Source organism: Diprion similis, chromosome 12 (genome assembly GCF_021155765.1).
Source record: "Diprion similis isolate iyDipSimi1 chromosome 12, iyDipSimi1.1, whole genome shotgun sequence".
NCBI lineage: Eukaryota > Metazoa > Arthropoda > Insecta > Hymenoptera > Diprionidae > Diprion > Diprion similis.
In genome coordinates this window covers 8,368,910-8,387,645 of record NC_060116.1, presented here as the reverse complement: position 1 = coordinate 8,387,645, position 18,736 = coordinate 8,368,910, and the positions used below count along the sequence as shown (strand labels likewise).

The following is an 18,736-nucleotide window of genomic DNA, read 5'->3' as shown; positions in this document are numbered from 1 at the left end:
ACTCAAAATTGTACAGCATGCTTAAAATAATGAAATTGTGTTCGAAAATAAAAAAATGAACTCGCATTTTAATAATCATTTTGTATATTGCTTTCGTATATTGCTGTAAATTTATCAGATCAGAATTGGTAATAAATGTCAAATACTAGGAAAATGTATATTTACCAAGTTTGTAATTTGACGGGTTGGAATTTTTCATTTTGGCTGTTCGTACGGCGATGGGGGGAGGGAGGTTTACTCTTCTAATTTCCTCGGTGATAGACTCCTTATTTCACTGCGTCACTATTTATGCCCGTATAACCACGATTGCCTAGACTTAAATGTCATCCGTTGTTAATTGATATGCCATAGATAACCTTTTCTTCTCGCTAATATTTTATAACACGATCAGCAGCGTCGACTTTACCGAATAGAAGAAAAAAAATTGAAGAACGTTCTTCTGTTGTTCCAAGATTTGAAAAGTTTGTTCCGACTGAAGTTAGTCGAGACAAGCTATTCGTTCGATACGTTGTTCGAAATACATAGTATAATAATCCGAGCCACAGATGGATGAGAAAGAACGGCAAACGGCAGGTACTCAAGTATATACATATAAATGAAAGAAAATTTTGAATCTTACCAGAAGTGAATTCGTGAAAGAATGTCAGAAAAGACGATACTGGAATAAAACAATTGCATCTTCTTACCGCCGAATGCGAGGGATCGAGACGGGCAGCGGTCGGACGGATAGCTTTTAAAAAACATGAGCATCGGTGACCGGGTGCGCCATCTTTTCGCGGTGGGTGGAGGCGTATAAAAACGGACGTTTTTACCGGCGCAATTGGTGTGGATTCGTTCAGCGGACAGCGAGAGGCGAGCCAACATAACCCAACCTAGCGTAAACATAATCATCACGGAAGCGAGACTGGACTGTGAAAATCGTTGGGAAACGGGCAAGCCCCGGTGCTTGGAGAGACGCGATTCGAGTGTAGATGCACAGCCGTCCGTAGGGGGGGTGATAGAATTTTTGGAAATTCTGGGGCGGCGATCAGGCGTTAGGAGAGAATTGAAATGCGGCCCGAACGATCCGCCGAAGCGATATCCAGCCGCGCACCGTCTCGCGAATCGTCAAATTTCGTCTATGCGTATTAAGGATTCTGGGTCTTACCTTGTCGGGGGGCCCTAGGAGGGCCCTGGGGGTTCGGCCAATGCGGGTGAGCGGCTCTGTCGATCGCGGCACTCGGAATTCAGGCCTCGCGAATTCACTTGTCACAAATTAAAGCAACACCTCTGACGGCGGCCATACTGCGATCAGCCATCGCGAGTCGACGGCTCTGGCAGCGCTTCGGAGAATCAGTGTTTGCGGGGTTCGCCGTTCGGCGTGCAGAGGGCGCCACCGTGCGGTCTGAAGGTGGCTTCGACCGGCGTGCGAGACGCTGCCTGCCGACAGATATTCGCCGTCGAACTATGGCTGACAGTTTTTGCTATTTCAAGATAGCGGTTGCGTGTGTGACGACGGTGTGTGCCGAGTGTCGCTGAACCTGAAACAGCCTGTCCGCCGCTGCTTTTATTTTCGTGCAAAGTGAATCCTGCTCTACTCGAGATGTCCGAGGTTCCAGCACCGATGGTAAGTGCATGACATTACCCACCGTTCGTCCCCCCCCTCCCATTGTGCCCCGGTCAATTGACAACATGCCGGACATCCTCGACTCAAAAATCCGGCCTCTCGTTACGTCGTCAACCACTCGTAAAACAAATTGTCACCATTATCCTTATCGCTATGCCTCTCTCTTTCGCTCTCGCTACGCGTTATGTCAAAGTACGCACACACGTATTAATGTACGGACAGCACTCGACCGGCCGCCGGGCGCACGCGCCGCCTCGACTTCCTTCTTTCCTTCCTTCCGTCATTCCGTCCTTCCGTCGGCGACTCGTCGACGCTGCGTGTATGGGTGCGTGTGTTTACGCCGGCCGACGCGGCGACGGGGTCAATGTGATCCCTTATCAATGCTCAGCTGTGCGGCCGAGGCCGCCCCCCTCCCCCCTCCCCCCCTCCATCTGCGCCTCATTCATTCCGTTCGAAACCCCGTCGCCTCTCTCTCCCTCTCGCCTTCTCGCTCCTTCTCTCTCCCTCTCTTGGCCATGTGCACCCATGAGGCGTGGGTGAATTACAGCATTTAAACTCTTGACGTCATACGGCTAAGTCGACGATCGCACTTGTCGCGTTGTTTCTACGGTGCATCTGTCCGTTTATGCACTGTGGGTTTCACATGCATGTACTGTGACCTACAGCGTAACTACGCGACGAAGCTGATCCTGATTTATTCCTTCCTAATTACTTTCAGATTTTTTCTGCTAATCATTGTTGCCCATGTTTTAACCTCCTGGCTATTAAGCTAACAGTTGTGGAATTTTTTTTCGCTCGATGTCTCGTTGACGGTATTATCTTGGAATGTTGAGACATAATAAAATTGACTTATGTAAGATTACGGACCAAATATTCACTCCCATCGGGGACAGTTAAAACGGAGAACATTAAACGAAGAATTTTCGACTAATCGAGTTTAAGGGAATCGCTTCTATTTTAAATTCCAGAAGATTCTATCATAGTATCAGATTTTCTGTACATTCATTTCACACTTATAGATACGGTTCTATGATGGGTGAAAATATATCTTTACTTGATAAAATCCTTTTAAAAAAACGTCAATTACCTCGTTCAGAGCGAATCAATATGATCATATCAAAACACACCGGTAAAAAATTACAGGAAAAAAATAATTGTAGCAGCATATAGAGTAGCATCAATGAATTGTTGAGTGAATTATAATTAAAATTTTATTAACCATACCGTCGGATCTTTTCATATCGGACTATTATTTTTAAACCACTTTGCTTCCGTACTGTTTTTAGTCACTGTACGTATAATCTTGGTAGAGAAACGCACTACTTTCCTTCTCATCCTGATCTTACTTTTTTCTCCTTTTGAACTTTGGTATAATATCTACAGTAAGCGTGTCGTTATTCTCGAAGTAAATATTCCCTGTTCTTAAATCCCTCTGTTTACGTAATCGTTCGTGACTCCATTCCGTCCACCACACGTGCTATTAACAGGGTCTCGTATCCCCGTTATCGCATCGTCGGAGAACGCCGCAGGTGCCTGTACAAGAGTACATACACACATTTTATCGTGAACATCGCAATATTATTCGCAATCGCGATTTACGTGAGATTTAGCAAGGTACTTTATTATTGATTGACAGCTATGAGATTTCCAACACCTTCGATACGCAGTTGAGCTTACACCTGACTGCATAAATATGCGCCGTTATACTCTGAAGTGTTTGGTGTTTAAATTGTAAGAAATGGACGTCGAACTAATTTATTTCCTTGACAATGTATAGCATTATATATAGTTACATTAAAGGAACTTTTGCCAGAAATTCAATCTCAAGAGGTTTTATTAAATTTCCCACGACGATGGACATGGTTTTGTGATATCGAAAATTTTATCACTGCAACGTTTACGGTGTTTGGAAAATCCTCCGATTCAACAGACATTTACCCTAACGAGTAAATGACCTCCAGAGAATATTATACAGAATCTTATGTACAGAAATTTTATCCGACCATTTGATGCGCTTGTCTGAAACTCCAAATGAGTCCAGTGATATTTTTCAAAATTAAGTACTGATTCGAAGTTATTACGAAGTAGAGAAACAGTGTTTTTTCTACGTTTCGTTACGTTAAAGTTACTACAACTGCCGGTAACTTCAACCTTATGAAAATGTCGTAAAACCTCAAACAATTCTGAACTAATTACCTCATTCATATTATCAGTATTAAAAAAAAAGTGACTAATATTTCTTATCGACCGTTAGTCTTGCTCTTTCTATGTTTCCAATCTTTCTTGTTTCGCCATGCAGCGTTTTTACCGGAAACCCACTACCATGGCCACCAAGGTCTTTCAGATCTTGAACCTTTCGATAAAAAACGGTGAAAACCGCAAAGTTCTCGATTGCGGTTTGCGTGAGCTGAAATTAAGGCACCTGGGCTACCGTTTGTCGAATCAAAACCCGGAAACTCGGCGTGTATCATGTATTTTAAATACACACAGATGCAAATACAGGCGGCGAGGCTCACGTGCCTTTGCCGTATTTGTCAGGGATTCGAGCAAGAAGCGTCCCCTCGAGATGATTTCCATTACACAAAGTTCCGGGCCGTGGCCTTAAAGTCCGCATGCACGTCACGTTCCTCGATTCGAGGATGTTGTCATTTGCGTACTGTCAAGCATTCGCGTTTGTTGTTATACCTACGTCCTACGCGGAGTATCGGAAAACAGATGAGTCAAAATATCGAATTTTCAAAGACCCCAAAATATCTTTCATAAAATTCAAAAATGCCTGAGACACAGTCCAAATGTAGAATAGTTGAAGCACAAAAAGTCAGAATATAGAATCACCAATCAGAATTATCATGCTTTTCTGTACTTTATTTTTGTACTTTTTCACTTCTATGTATTACAGGTTTCTTATTGTATACATTTTAAAATTCTGCAAAATTGATTTTCGCGTTTTTTTTTTTCATACCGACACCGCGATCTTCTGGTATTTTCTGATTTTTATAAATCCCCCCCCTTCTCTGCTCTTCCACATGTCTACTTTTTCTCGATTATAATTTTCAACTGCTGCCGTCGCGTCGACTCGCCTCGTCTCGGTTAATTTTTTTCTCATCGCACAATAAACGAATTGCCGCATAATTGAATATTCACATATTTATAGGCAGCTAGAATTTTACTTGGACATTTTTACGATTATAACCGTATAAATCATCATTACTAACGCTATTTTTTCCTCTTATTTTCATCTCCTCCATGCAGCAGCAGCTTTTATCGTTCGCTCACGCACAGCAATCACTTATCTCTCGTCAGGTCGTGCCAATAAGAATTCGAAATGATTCTGATGTAAAAATACGAGCACTTAGCTCGCGCTATGTCGTATGGCGCGCATGTATTATGACACACACGCACACGCACGCACGCAAGAGTGTCGGGGCTGCGGGCTAGATGCTCTCGGGAATTGCTAGGGCCGTTCACCCTGTGACAGCCGACCTTGTCCCGCCCCCAGGGGTTGGAGCACTTTGCTCGCTGTCTGCTGCGCAATATATACACGCTAGATGCCCGATTATTGCCTTCCGGTTTCCGCGTGCGGTTCTTCTGTCGCCGTGTACAGCCTACGCAAAAATGAATTAATGGATGTGCGCGAGAGGCGAATCATCGTTCGTCAGAATCACCGTGTACCTATTCTTTTTTGATCGTTTCAAGTTTCTAACCGTCGATCGATTGCATCAGGATATGGAGTAGAGCAGTTCGTCGTCTCTTTTCTTTTTCTTCTTCTACATTATTATTAGACGTTGGAGAAAATGCGTGATATCTTCGTCTAAATTAATCGGGGATAAATATTTAGCTCCGTCTTGACTTTCTCTTATTCGTGTCCTCTTCGTTTGCTTTTTTCTTTCTCCAGACTCCACCTTCTTATCCTCTTCTTTTACATACATATTTAGCTACCATGGGATTTAGAAAATTCAATCAGTAGTCCGGCGCGACGCAATTCGAGAAGTGAAATTGAAATTCATCGTGCTTTATATATTTCGAGAAAATCTTACGTGACAAGGTTGCTTAACATTAGGCTTTGAATGTTTGAACAGCTATTTTTTCTATAGCCTGGATTTTCGTTTCACGATGTCGAAGAAGCTGGGAAAAACTCTTGGAAAACTTGCGCATATCTTCAATCTGTATAATGTACCTATCTAAAAAAATATACAATATACAAATACGACAACAAGCAAGCAAAAAAAAAAAAAAAAGAACGAAAATTATCTGATCGATAGTAATCAAATTCACATTTTTGAGTTGAGACCATATTTGGATTTGCGAAGTTCGAATCTATAAGCTTGAAAAATGACATTTTTGTATTTGAACACCACAAACGGTTTACTCATCATAAAACATCAGGTAACTTAAATTCCATAAGCATGTAATATTTTTACTCGTAGTTATTTGCTTTTACTAAAAAAAAATGCCAGCTTTTTAATTGTGCCACTTTCATCGCCGAGGTGCGAGAAAATTTTTTATACAATCCGTTGAAATTGTTTTCGACTTTTTCACTTATTTATTTCACTTCGAACTTCCCAGTCGTCGTTATTCGCAGCATTTTTTTCGTTCTTTTTCTTTTCTCTTTGTTTGTTTGTTTGTTTTTTCATCTCCTCTCTTTCTCTCGGAAGCCGGACAGACCGAGGACGAGAGTTAAGCAAGTGTCTGCAAGGTATTTTTGGAAGGGTTTAATGCGAGATGCGCGCCACCCACAAACGGTTGCGGCTGCCTACTTATACTAGAGAAAAATCATTTCCCACGCACCGGCACGTGCAGACCGGGAGATACGATCCTAGAAGATTCGTCTATCCAGGTTTCTGCGCACTTTCAAGGTCGACCTCTCTAAATGCTACAAGCTATAGCGACTACCGCGGCAGCTCTTTTATAATCTTGGGGAAACGTTTTATGACAGACTCGTTCGTGCCAAATAACCATTATACTTACACTTTGCACCCGTGGTTCTCGCGGCTTTAAGAATTATCAGATTTTATCCTGATGCAGACTCACCTTGATCTTCGGTCATATATCTACCTGCAGTCTGGCTGCGCACGATCGTTTATGCTTCATTTTTGTATGGAAATATTCCAGACTTTAGTTCGTCGTACGAAGTTCACTTGTAACAAAGTCTCCTTGGAAAAAGGCGCGGACGGCGTGTGTAATAAATGGATGCAACGTATCTTCATTGAATTTATTATACTTTCTGAAAATATGATCCCAACATTGTTTACTCTTGTTGAAAAAATTTAGGAACAATTTACATGCAGATTAGAGACGATTGATTGTAAGATTTTGATGATTTAATGCGATTTTCAATAATTTCACTCCTTTCACGCCATTTCTCAGGTTACTTTAGATGATTACAATTTCGAATATATTACATGCAGACGAATTGAACTTGGACTTCGCACAGTTTTCCAGTGATTTCGAGCAACCGCAGATTCAACTATAATTTGATACGATTCTATACGGTTTCAACCATTTCTTAGCGATTTAAAGAGATTTTCAACCGATTTCTCACAGGAATCACTTAAAGTGAAGTGGTTTGCGATTTCGCAAGGAGTGAATGGCTCCTGAGGAAAACTCTCATTCCAAATAATTCTACTCACTATATGCATTTTTTAATTACGGTATCTAAAACCTGAGAATAAGGTGTCCATAAAAATTTACAAGGATGATGGAATTGTATAGACAAGTTTCGATACTTACTTTCGGCTTACTTACGGCTCGTGGAAAACCGGAACGTATAACAAGTGAATCAGGATAGGAAGTAACAGCGATGCCCTTTGGGATTGATCCTCGTGACCGATGTCAGTAAAACGTTAACGATCAGGAAACCGCATCAAGGATATCGTTGGGGAATACGCATGCAATAAATGTGTAGGTGCGTAATCGGTGGCAATCGGCGATAATAACCCTGCATAACGATCAGCGATGGTTCGGTAGTAACTATGGCTTGGATGGGCGGAAGGGGGCGATTTTACTTTAGGATTGGCGCAGGCTTTCCAGCAGCAGCAGCAGCAGTGGTTACAAGACCGGCTCAAATGTATGTACGTTATACATCCATACGTATAACGATTCCCATTGTGATCGTCGGATATTGATCTTAATTTGAATCTATAGGGATACTTTAATTCGGATCAATTGGTGATTGGCCATATTGGGGTCGTATCAATGAATTATCTTATTGGAAAATAATAAAACTGACCGCCGAGACTCGCGTTCACATTTACGAACTATACATATGTATTGTATTACAGTGTATAGTAGGTCCTGTATTTTCAAGGGGAGAAGATAATACAGGAACGTAAAATCATACGTAGCAAATAAAAAGAAAAGAAATAACAATTATTAAACAAAATCTGCAGGATAACACGACGAGGCGTAATAAAATTGGCGTTCACACATGTGTACTAGTTTTTCTTTTGATTCACAGGAACATAAACAATCGCAGAAATTTTAAATTCGTCAACGCGAATAAGAAATATTAACTAAAATTATTCAATGTCATACGAGTTGTTTAATTATTTATCCGATCGTTACATTCTTCTTCAAAATATTTTCACGCACCTCCATGCCTAGAATTTGCCCACGATTTTTCCCCGAGTTTTTCTATTATTCTTTCACGTATATTATACAGCTTGATCAATCATATTTTTATACCCACGTGTACACATGTATTATTATAAAATATTGTATAAAAAAATGTTTAAAAGGAAATTCTCTGAGTATCTCGCGTTACGGAGATGCCATTTCAAATCTGCTTATCTTTGAACGTAGACCGCGATAATTTCTGGTTATGGTAAAATTCAGATTACAATTTATCTTCCTTATTATCATGATCGCTGTTATATGTACACGTTTCTGCAACGTAAAAATAATTCAGTGTAATAAATCAAAGCGTGGAAAATGAAATTATTGCGTGTACGGAAGAAAAAGAAAAATTCGTATAATCCTTGTGGGATGCAATTAACCGCTAACCCCGGTTCTCGAGATAGGTTGAGACATCCGCATTTGAAGTGCGGCAGGATGACGCTCGTGACGTCATATCGCGAGAGCTGCGACGAAAAGAAGAGTCGACTGTCGTAGCCGGTCCAGGTTCGCCCGTAATTTGCGGTGAATTTAATTTCTCCCGATTGAATTTCCCGCCTGTGGGAATTTCACGAGGAACACCGGAAACAATAATCTCAATTTAGACAGCCGCCGCGATTCGGCAAAGCATTACCCCAGCATCCTTTGCCGGCCTCAACTTATGGCTGTAACTGGATTTCGACCAGAGTACAAGGAACGGGAATTGAAGGGTGAAAGGGATTTCTGTCTGGGTCGAGGGAATGAACCGGCAAACAGAAGGTACACCGGATAGATTAAGCGGAATCGAGGAGTACCGGGCATCCCGGTCTTACCACATGCCTATAACCGCAAACAGCGGCTGATGTACACTTGGCCGCAGTGATTCGACGGATCGGTTACGTTGGCAATTCAGAATCAGCCGGAAGCACCACCGCCAGCCATCTTTGTCAACGTAACTTAACCCAAAAATACAAACTCGCCAGTCATCGGTCACGATATGTTTACAAAGATTGACGATTGTTGTGTCGTTTTTTTTTTTTTTTTTTTTTTTTTTAAATTTATTTATTTGTTTTTTCCATTGTTTCTTTTTTATTTTGCCACAAAATTCAACCTCTTTTGAGGAAAACTCGAGAGATAATCGTTTCATTGCTGTATCGTGGAATGAAAATTTACCCACGATCTCGAAATTTCATTTGTACTATGAATTTCTGTTCTTTAATATGTTGAAAGATAAATAAAACAGACGCATCAGTATTGAGATGATATATTCTCTCGAGCTACACTTTTTATCGTCCGCCGTCCAGATCGCGATTTTAAGATTATAGTTGCCTGCGGGCGTAATTAGCGGCGCGGTCTATTTTCTCGCTTCTTTCTTCAAAATTTCTTCTTTTCAATTATATGTAATATGAGAGCCGTACTCGTGCGATCGAGACACATTTTTTTTCCTTCCTCGTATTGCAATTATCAAAATTGAGGAGGGCGAGGAAGAGGAGGAGGAGGAGGGGGAGGGAGGGAGGGAGCGCTTCATCGAGTGCGACCGGAAATTTAACGAGTCCAATAGCTTAGTCTCCTCTTCATTCTAGCGTGAATTCGTGTTCGCTGGTGACTCGAGCTTTTATTGTCCAGCTGTGTTCGGGGGGCGTCGCGTCGGTGCTATTATATTACGTAGTTGGAGATCTTCACTGGAAAGAAACGGGAGCGGCTGAAATCACAAAGCGAGAAAGAGGAAATCAGAAATTCCTAAAATTTTCTTAATTTCGGACGGTCGATTTATTGGAAACCGGAAGTCAGTCGTTCGATGTCTTTGATCCTCTCCGTGTCGAATCGGTTAAGAAAAGAAGATAAAAAAAGTATTTTCCAATGAATGAAATTTCATTCTATTGACGCGTACATCCGCTGAATAGATATTGTTATTTTACAATCAAATGATGTTTCAATGTAGCAGAGATAAATTTGAAAAGCGAAAAGAATCTACGTAACGAAAACATGTTTTCGGTGAGATTGAAGAGACGCTGTTGGTCGGTCGGTGGAAAAACATGAGATGAGCAAAAATACGGCGAGATAGCCCGAGTCGCTGCCAGAACAGTTATCCGCTCTTCCGGTATGTCTGTTCGATCGCCTCGAAGATTAGATCCGTTTTCTTTTCACTCCAGATCGTCGTCGCGTCGCTTGACTGTAACAAATGCTTATTGTTGGATGTTTTATTTAACAACCAGATTTCCTTAACTCTAATTATTAATTTTTTGTCGACGTAGGTACGTATTATAGAGAGAAACTCAATGACACATAGTTGGTTGTTTTTTAACCAATCCGGTACGAAAAATTATACTTTACCAAAGTAAAAAGAAGCCCAGATTTCCCCTTTAAAAATGGCTCGAGATAAAACAAGAAAGATTTTGAGTGAATATCGGTTCTAGAGGAAACGCAGGCCGAAATGTGATTTGTGTTTTATATTTGATTTGAAAAAAAAAATATTGCGGTCAAATCCAGAACTCGTGTATTAAATTAACCTCTCATTCTCTTTAATCCTTATTTTGTGCAAGCATGTCGGCATCGCTATTCCTCACTGGGCGTAAAATTATTTCAACCTATAACCATATTCATCCTAAGGAACGGCGTTGTAAATATTTTTATATAGATAGATACATATATGTACAAGAAGCTGTATTATTTTTCGGCTAGCAACAGCGTCTCGTCCAGGGCCAAACTTAACCCGTAGACCGCGGGTCGATAGCTTTGGCAGATCTAGCGGATCTTGTCTATAGCACATAGGAAGTGGAAGATATGAGTGCGATTTGTCTATCATCTACCTATAATTTTCACGGCCAGATCACATTATGTAAGCGTTGTAGCCAAAACATGTTTGCAACGTGTCAGTTTTTACACAGGTTTTTCTATAATACATCGATAAGCGAATAAATTTGCGAAAAGACTTCGGGAATCGCGTGTGTCCTACATACATATATAATAAAATAAATGTCCTCCTGTGACACACACGATGTCGTTTAAACGTGGCTTCGAATATTACGAACTTCTCACCGTCAGCTGGTCGCAGCCTCAGCTAACAATCTGTGCAAATTTTAACTCAATCGATCAGTTGATTAGCCAATTTGGCTTCGAATTTGCCCCCATCTTTGAAATGTTAATAATATCGCGTATCCGGGCGGATTGTTTCAAGTTCAAAAATTCCGCGTTTACTTCCGCCGTGTTTGCGGCAGTCAATTAATTGACGCGTTTGCGTTTCCTAGAGCTGAATAAATTTATACAGTGTATATACATATATACATATGTGTATCTACATTTTACATGCATACTTGATTTTGGCAATTTTATAGAACGTCACGTAGTCGCGGCTCGATAGCCAGCAGTTGTTGGAAAGATATTTATGCGTCTGAGTTTTGACAGCGCCCAATAGAATTACCGACGCGTAGCGATGCTTCCCAATTTGACACAGTCGCAACAACTAATCAGATACTCCTCTAGTATTCGTTATTTCGTCTATTCGCTTCTCCGTCTGCGAAAAAAAAAGTGAAAAATTTATTTCATTTAATTAATCAAAATACTGTACAGCTGTTCAATATTAAAAAATTAAAAAGCTACGTTCAATTTTTATCGATTTAATTCTCACCCTACGTTGAGAAAAATTTCATTTTTTTATACAGAAATAGGTATAGTACGAGTGACCGTAAACGAAAATAATAGCACCATACCGCACTATAAATTATTTCGTTACGGCTATACCAAACTTGTTTTTATCTTTTACCCATAACTGTATTTTTTGATTACAGTAGAAAATTAGAATAATTATAGTCCGGACATAAACCATTCATAGTAGATTCCATTATTTTTAAAAAGCTCGAAGTAACCTCTCGGTCATCGCTTCAAATTTGAAAATGTCGCTGCTTTTAATTAGACGGCCCACGCTACGAGATTTCAAATCTTATCGTTGGACAGGCGAGTCGACTGAGCGGTTTTTGTGGAACACCCTGTACGTAGAGTCATATCGTTATGCATATAAATTCGTCGACGCGTGAGGTGCGGTGAAAATTTGCAAAGGTAGTTTATTTACCGCGCTTGTAAAGCAGCGCGTAATATGTTTATGCGAAAAGTGGCTGATAGACGCTTACGGAATACACAGGAGCTCTAATTTATTTCGGTTAACGTTGTGGCTCCGCCATGTTAATCAAGATCATTAATAGTGGCCGAATCGTGCAGGACGATTAACAGATTTTCATTGGAAGAATCTCTCTTCGACGCGGTAGATCTACGTAAAAGTGATTCGCGTCACTTTAGATTGCTGCATTATGAATAATGTCACGCGTATTTATACCGTCGTCAATTCTTTATGCACAGTGTTTAATCACTCTTGAACCGCGGTTTACACGGCCGTTCGAACTTCTATGAAATTCTTAAAGTCACATGAAATCTTGTAAATTTTGTGAAACTTCATCCAGTCTCGTGTAATCTCATGAAACCCCCGTTAAACCTTTGAAGATCTTGTTGAAACTTTTAAAGCTCCCGTGAAATTTGGCCCGCGTAAATGATCATCCGAGTATTAACTTGTATTAAGCATGAAAATAATCAACGTGCAGAAGGAAAACTTCGTGTTTAAAAAATATTTTACATCAAACCACGGTTCACGATTTCGCCGATTTTTTCTTCCGAAGGATTCAGAAACAATATCCAGGAGGTTTTAATATTGCATATCGGAACTTCTTCGTGGTCAGTAAATCGAAAGCTACACTAAATACCTCGCTAAATACTGTTCGTCGACTTTTTATCAAAAACTCGAACCAAAATTTACCGCAAGAAAAGCTAACAACTTAATTCCCGTTTCTAAAGATTCGAATAATTTCTGCATCCATAAAATTCAAGATTCGACATCGAGAATCGAACGCATCTTTAGGCCAGCGCAATAAACGTGAACCATGATCTGGTTATAGTGTAAATATAAATTTATGTGACGGTCTAATGCGAGTAGGCTCACGATTTCCTCTTCCTGCAGCGAGGCGAGCGAAATACTCAACAATGTTAGGTTTCGTCTGTTTCGTTATTTTTTTTCCGCTGTTCGTTACCGGAAGAACAAGTAGAAAGAAATTATAATAGTTGGTTAGCGATCGCCGCGGGCGTCTTTGGCCGCGCACGGCCACGTTATGACCAAGTCGTATTTGTAATCAACTGTCTAATCTAAATCATAATTTTTCTATCTTTTTTAATCATCTCCTTATACCCCTCCCGAAAAGCTTAATTTAGCTATTCAAATGAGTTTACTGATCCCGGCAAGCGCAAACTATTGCCTGCCAAGCGTAAAATTTAAAGAATTTATTTCATCTATAACTGTATAATCAGGCCCCTACCGGCTGGGAATCACGGAGGCCTTTCGATAGTTCAGCGTCGTTAGACAGTCGCGATTATGATAAATCTTTCAATCTGTCAGCGGTGAGTCTTAAGTCAAAATTCAATTGATTTTATATGCTGAAGAAAAGAAGATGCCTGATCGTTTCGCCGAGAGCGAGAATATTTTACGACGAGAAACTTTAAGGATCCGGTATAAAAGATTTTTCCTCTTTAAATAACGTACGCATTACAGTATAGTACATATACTTATGTGTGACTATAATTCTTATCTGGTATACAAGCTTGTGCGGTCGACTCAGTGATAACGTGGAGTCAACATTTGTTTATGAAATGCGTTAAGCAATTACTTAGTGGAAATAAAAATTATATAAATAATCATATCACAACAACACTGGCAATTTTCTGTTACGGTGTATTTTGTGTATTGTGTATTTGACAAAAACTATACAAGAGTTACGATGAAAATTCGAAATTTCATTTCGTCGTCGATTTGCATAATCTTAGGAAGCATATTTATTTATCATCGATTGACGTGTAACTACTATAAAAGTAGAATCGAGTGACTTACCGGATGGTAATAAATTGTGGATGGAAAGAGTTGAATTCAAGCGCGTACCGTCACATGGCGGCATCACTGCCGAAGTGGCGAACGAAAGAACTCTTAACGATTCCGAGAGATGGCGCTCAATGGCTGAATATTGCGACGGCGGTCGAGTTACACCGAAGTTTCAATGCGTATAGTCCATTCCGCGTATACCATTTAGCCAAATGGTATCTTATTCATAAACAGAAGTTTATGTGTCTACATACATATATATAATCAATCTATAATTAAAGACCCTAAATCTCTGAACAGTCCAACCTTCTCTGTATAAATAAAATGCCATTTATCTTTTTTGAATACGACAATTTTTAGTTAGAAGAGCAATTGCATCCTTTTCTTTTCAAGTATTCAAACTCGCATTTACACCGTGCGCGTGCGGCACGTGTTATGTGTTAATGGTACGTCACCATAAACAATCGGGTTCAACCATACGCGTTTTATTTATTTTTTCTTTTACTTCAAGTATCTCGTTTCTTATTCTTTTTCACCTGTCTTTTTGTTTTTTTATTTATGCTTTCCCGTGGTTTCGTTTTGATTGCTTCTCCTCTACAATTTACCGAGAAAGATTTATGACGCTTCTAACGTTTTGTAACTATCGACGCCGTCGATACCTGCTGGGATTTTCTTTTTTCATTATTTTTTATTTCTATACACTTTCTTACAACTTCTTTTATTTGTGCCGCTTTTTTCTTCGTTCAAACTTCTTTCTATTTCAATACTTTGAAATATTCCTGTTTTCGTCTCTGGCACCGCATCGCTGTCTTTCGTTTATACAATCATCGCTCGGCGATCTCTCGGATGATTTTTGCAACAAACATATATTTCACACTGTTTTTATTGTTATTCTGTCTTTATCATTGAATCGGTGGAAATACTTTGGTGAGAGGACGAAGAGGCATGAAAATAAAAATGAAAAACGGAACTAAACAAATAATAACCTCAAGAAATCGAAGACGGTATGAAAATATAAAAAGAAAAGCGGTAGTAGTGCCATGTGACAGCGGCGGCTTGTTACACTGTAGGCCGACGATCGCCCACGCTTGTATATCTAAGACCACGCTCGGTGAGCAATTCACAGAGAAATATGAAAATATACAAGACGGCACATTCCGCGGGTGTCATTGTGCTAAGAATAGAGTTTGAACGATGTCACGCGCATTGCCATCGTCGGCCAAGCCTGCACAGTGACATCACTTATTGGGCATAGCTGGCTGGTTGGCTGGCTGGCTGGCTGACTTACGGCATGCGTGAGGGATAGACAACGACGACGACGACGAAGACGACGAAGACACCCTACACGTATCACCGTCATTCCTCGACGATTAACCGTTTCCCATAATATTCTGGACCTTTCAGGCAATGAGCTCACATCATCTCACAGGCACACGGATAGAAGTACTTTGGTATTCCGCACAGTGTTATACACAATATGTATACACGTATCTCATACGCGTTATAGGTACTCCGGGACGTGTCCGATGGCATCGTTTTTGTTGCACCGCGGTGCAGGGAATAAGTCGCGTGCAGTTGTGTGCGTTATTACCTCATTACCGCGTAACGATAAATATAGATCACGTTCACGTTTCTGATATATGTATAAACGTGCTCAGCGTCGAGTAAATCTAGGCAACTACACATCCGTACACCCATGATGCACGCGTGTATGTTCGCCCTATTGGCATGTCACGTGTTTACAACGCCGTGTCAGCTGTATAATATATGCGCCAGTAAGAGGGAATTGATATACTTATACGTAGAAAGGGAAATACGCGCTACGTGCTCGTATAACATGTACGTAACATATTGCAAGTACGTGAGTGGTGTGCCGAGGTATATGCGCTATAAACCGAGATGAGAATATAAGCAGTGACGCAATTATCCAATAATAAATATATGCCTATGCATAACGTATGTGTAGGCACTATGTGCATTATATTTTTTTGTGTGTGTGTTCGTTTGCGTGGAAATACTTGGCGATGACGCGGTTGTTTGTTACAACAATAAGGAGTTACGTCGTGTATCATCATCCTTGGCTGCGGCATCAATGTGTTGCCGGAGGTGCCGTGATCATGCCGATGATTCACCCCGCAGACGCTTCAATCTGCTTTTTCCCTTGTCATCTCTCATCTACGGCCCGATCGTGAACGTGTCCCACGGACAAGGAGGAAAAAGAGAGAAACCCATGAAGAGCTTCTCAAAGTTTTATTCAAACTTACTCTCGCGACGCGATTCCGCATTTTCATCATAATTGTTTTTCTCCCTTGATTTTCAACGTCTCGCGTAGTGCTATTTGTTACATCAAACTATTTCACACACGTCTATATGTATCATATACAATAATATACATATATTAATATTACAGATACATTAGGTATGTATGACATAAATATACGTATACATAAATCTGTGTACCGCTTAGCCGCCACATGTGGCTCGATGTCGGCTCGTATTATATATGTATGTAATACAACGAAATTACGTAACATGTATGATAAGTATATTTCGCCGTCGGGCGGACTCTATAACTTTTGAAAGATTAGACGCACCTCCTTGTCAGCCGATCAATTATTCAATAAGTTCTTGATCTATACCGTCGAGACGTCTAGTCTGAGCAAATTGTACATATGTACTCACGTATGTTACGTGTAGGTACACACGTTGGCACAGTGTGTATGGGCGTTTTTATCGATTGCCAACACGTGCAGCCTAGGCCGGAGGAATTCCTGTACGGCCAAAAATATGCGTTCAGATATGATAACAATATTCGCTGTTAGGTGATTGCCATTTCTCATTTTTCATTCTTTCGTTTCATCCTTATACTTTTCGTTACTTTTCATTTTCTTTCTTTTTCGCCATTTTAATTAAACGAAGAGGCCATGCGGCTACGTTTTAACCACCTATTGAACGGGAAGAACTACGACTCCACTGGTTCGAAATTCACAATTTTTCCCCATTTCAAATCTACTCGTATATTCTCTAATTCAGCACCGTGACAGGGGAATTAATCTCTTCGCTGTGGTCAAAGCCGAGCATTCATCCTCGCTAATTATACCCTATATTCTCGCGTGTTGTTATTGACTGGCCGACCAGATTTCGAAAGTATTTTAAAATGAAAATGCAAAATCAAACAATTTTACGCTTCGCTGACACACTATACAAATCGGAAGATTTTCCTTATCCGTGATTATCGACGAAAGTGTAGGTACTCCGTTTGAGTTTTGAACCTTTTAGGCGTTTTATACGGTACGTGATGGTTATCTGCGGAACATTCAGGAGAGGTGAATTGAAATGAAAAAATATCCGCAATCTAAGCTGTGTACCTAAGTGTGTAATTAAACTGCGGTGTTTCGAAGAAGTAGGTATCTTAATACAAAGTAAACAGAAAAGGTATAAAAGTAACGCTTTGAAGCTTGTGTACCCTCAATATTTTTCACGGTAAATACCCACGTCAACCGCAGATCACGTTTCCCAGCAAGCTCAATGAAATCCACTGGAAGCTGGCCGGAGCCAGTACATGCGTATACCTACCTCCACAAGCGAATGATTCGCGGAAAAGATGAGTGTATATCGCCGGCGATGGCTTCACTTAACCCTTTCCTTGAAATAATTTGAAATATGCAAATTACTTGTACCGCGGGTGGCCCTTGGTCTCTGCGGCCAATGCGCGTAAACTCTCATCCGTATGTGGGTATATGTGTGACAAACATCGGTGTGTTTTACCCAATGCCGACTCGCGAGTCACATCAACGATGCCGGGTATACGTGCGTGTATTCTTGGGGTAATCTAACTCGCGTGGCTCAATTCTCCGGGAGCCAATCTGACTTAATATGCAGATGCCGTACGCGGAACGAAGCGCGAGACGGACGAGGAGAGACGCCTCGCGTATGGTTCTGAGTCATGCTAACTGGCGGGGGAAGAGAGATGGATGCATCCGCGGATGACAAATTATTTTAACACGTGTGAAACCAGCTAACTCGGAAACGCACGCTGGACCGAGTTTACGCCACCCACATGCATGCATGCATTCATTGTGCATCCATGGTACGACACATGCAGGGTGGATATACGTGTGAGTCTATCCCAGCGGATGATGCGCGAAATGTAAGGACCTACGTGCGTGTAACGTACCTTCCGCGTTACAACTGCCATGTAACGTTGGTACATGACGCCAATGCACATATGGCAGGGGTTGTTGCAGCAGCGGTTTTCGTTCCGTTAACTTACGATCCGGAGCGCTAGTTATCGTGTGCACGAAAGATCATTCGTTCCGTGGTTACGCCGATTTCGAGGAGACCACAATGAGGGCTGAAAGAGCCTGTCATCGACGCTCTGGTCGCACGAGCTGTATACCTGCACCATACTCGTATACTAGAAACAGCAGCCAACCTCGGAACGCGCTGGACTGGAATCGATTCCTGGATCGTTGTTCGAGTCATGCTTAGCTTTACATAACAATGTAAAGGAAAGAAGGAAGATCCTCCGCAGGAATTAACTCTAGTATCATCTACCCCCCTTTCTCCTTCGCCGCCTTTGCCTCCCTTACTTCTACCCTCGTGGGCTACTTCTCAGGCATCCC

General features: G+C 41.0%; 1 protein-coding gene across 3 annotated transcripts in view; it reads left to right on the top strand.

The window, feature by feature from the left end:
• The first annotated feature begins 1,423 nt into the window (after window positions 1-1,423).
• Window positions 1,424-18,736, top strand: part of LOC124413582 — a 296,705-nt gene continuing 279,392 nt past the window's right edge. For all 3 annotated transcript variants that reach the window (XM_046894276.1, XM_046894275.1, XM_046894274.1), the window contains exon 1: window positions 1,424-1,606. In XM_046894276.1, the coding sequence (XP_046750232.1) occupies window positions 1,583-1,606 (24 nt within the window). In that variant the 5' untranslated portion in view covers window positions 1,424-1,582. The remainder of the gene's footprint in view (window positions 1,607-18,736) is intronic.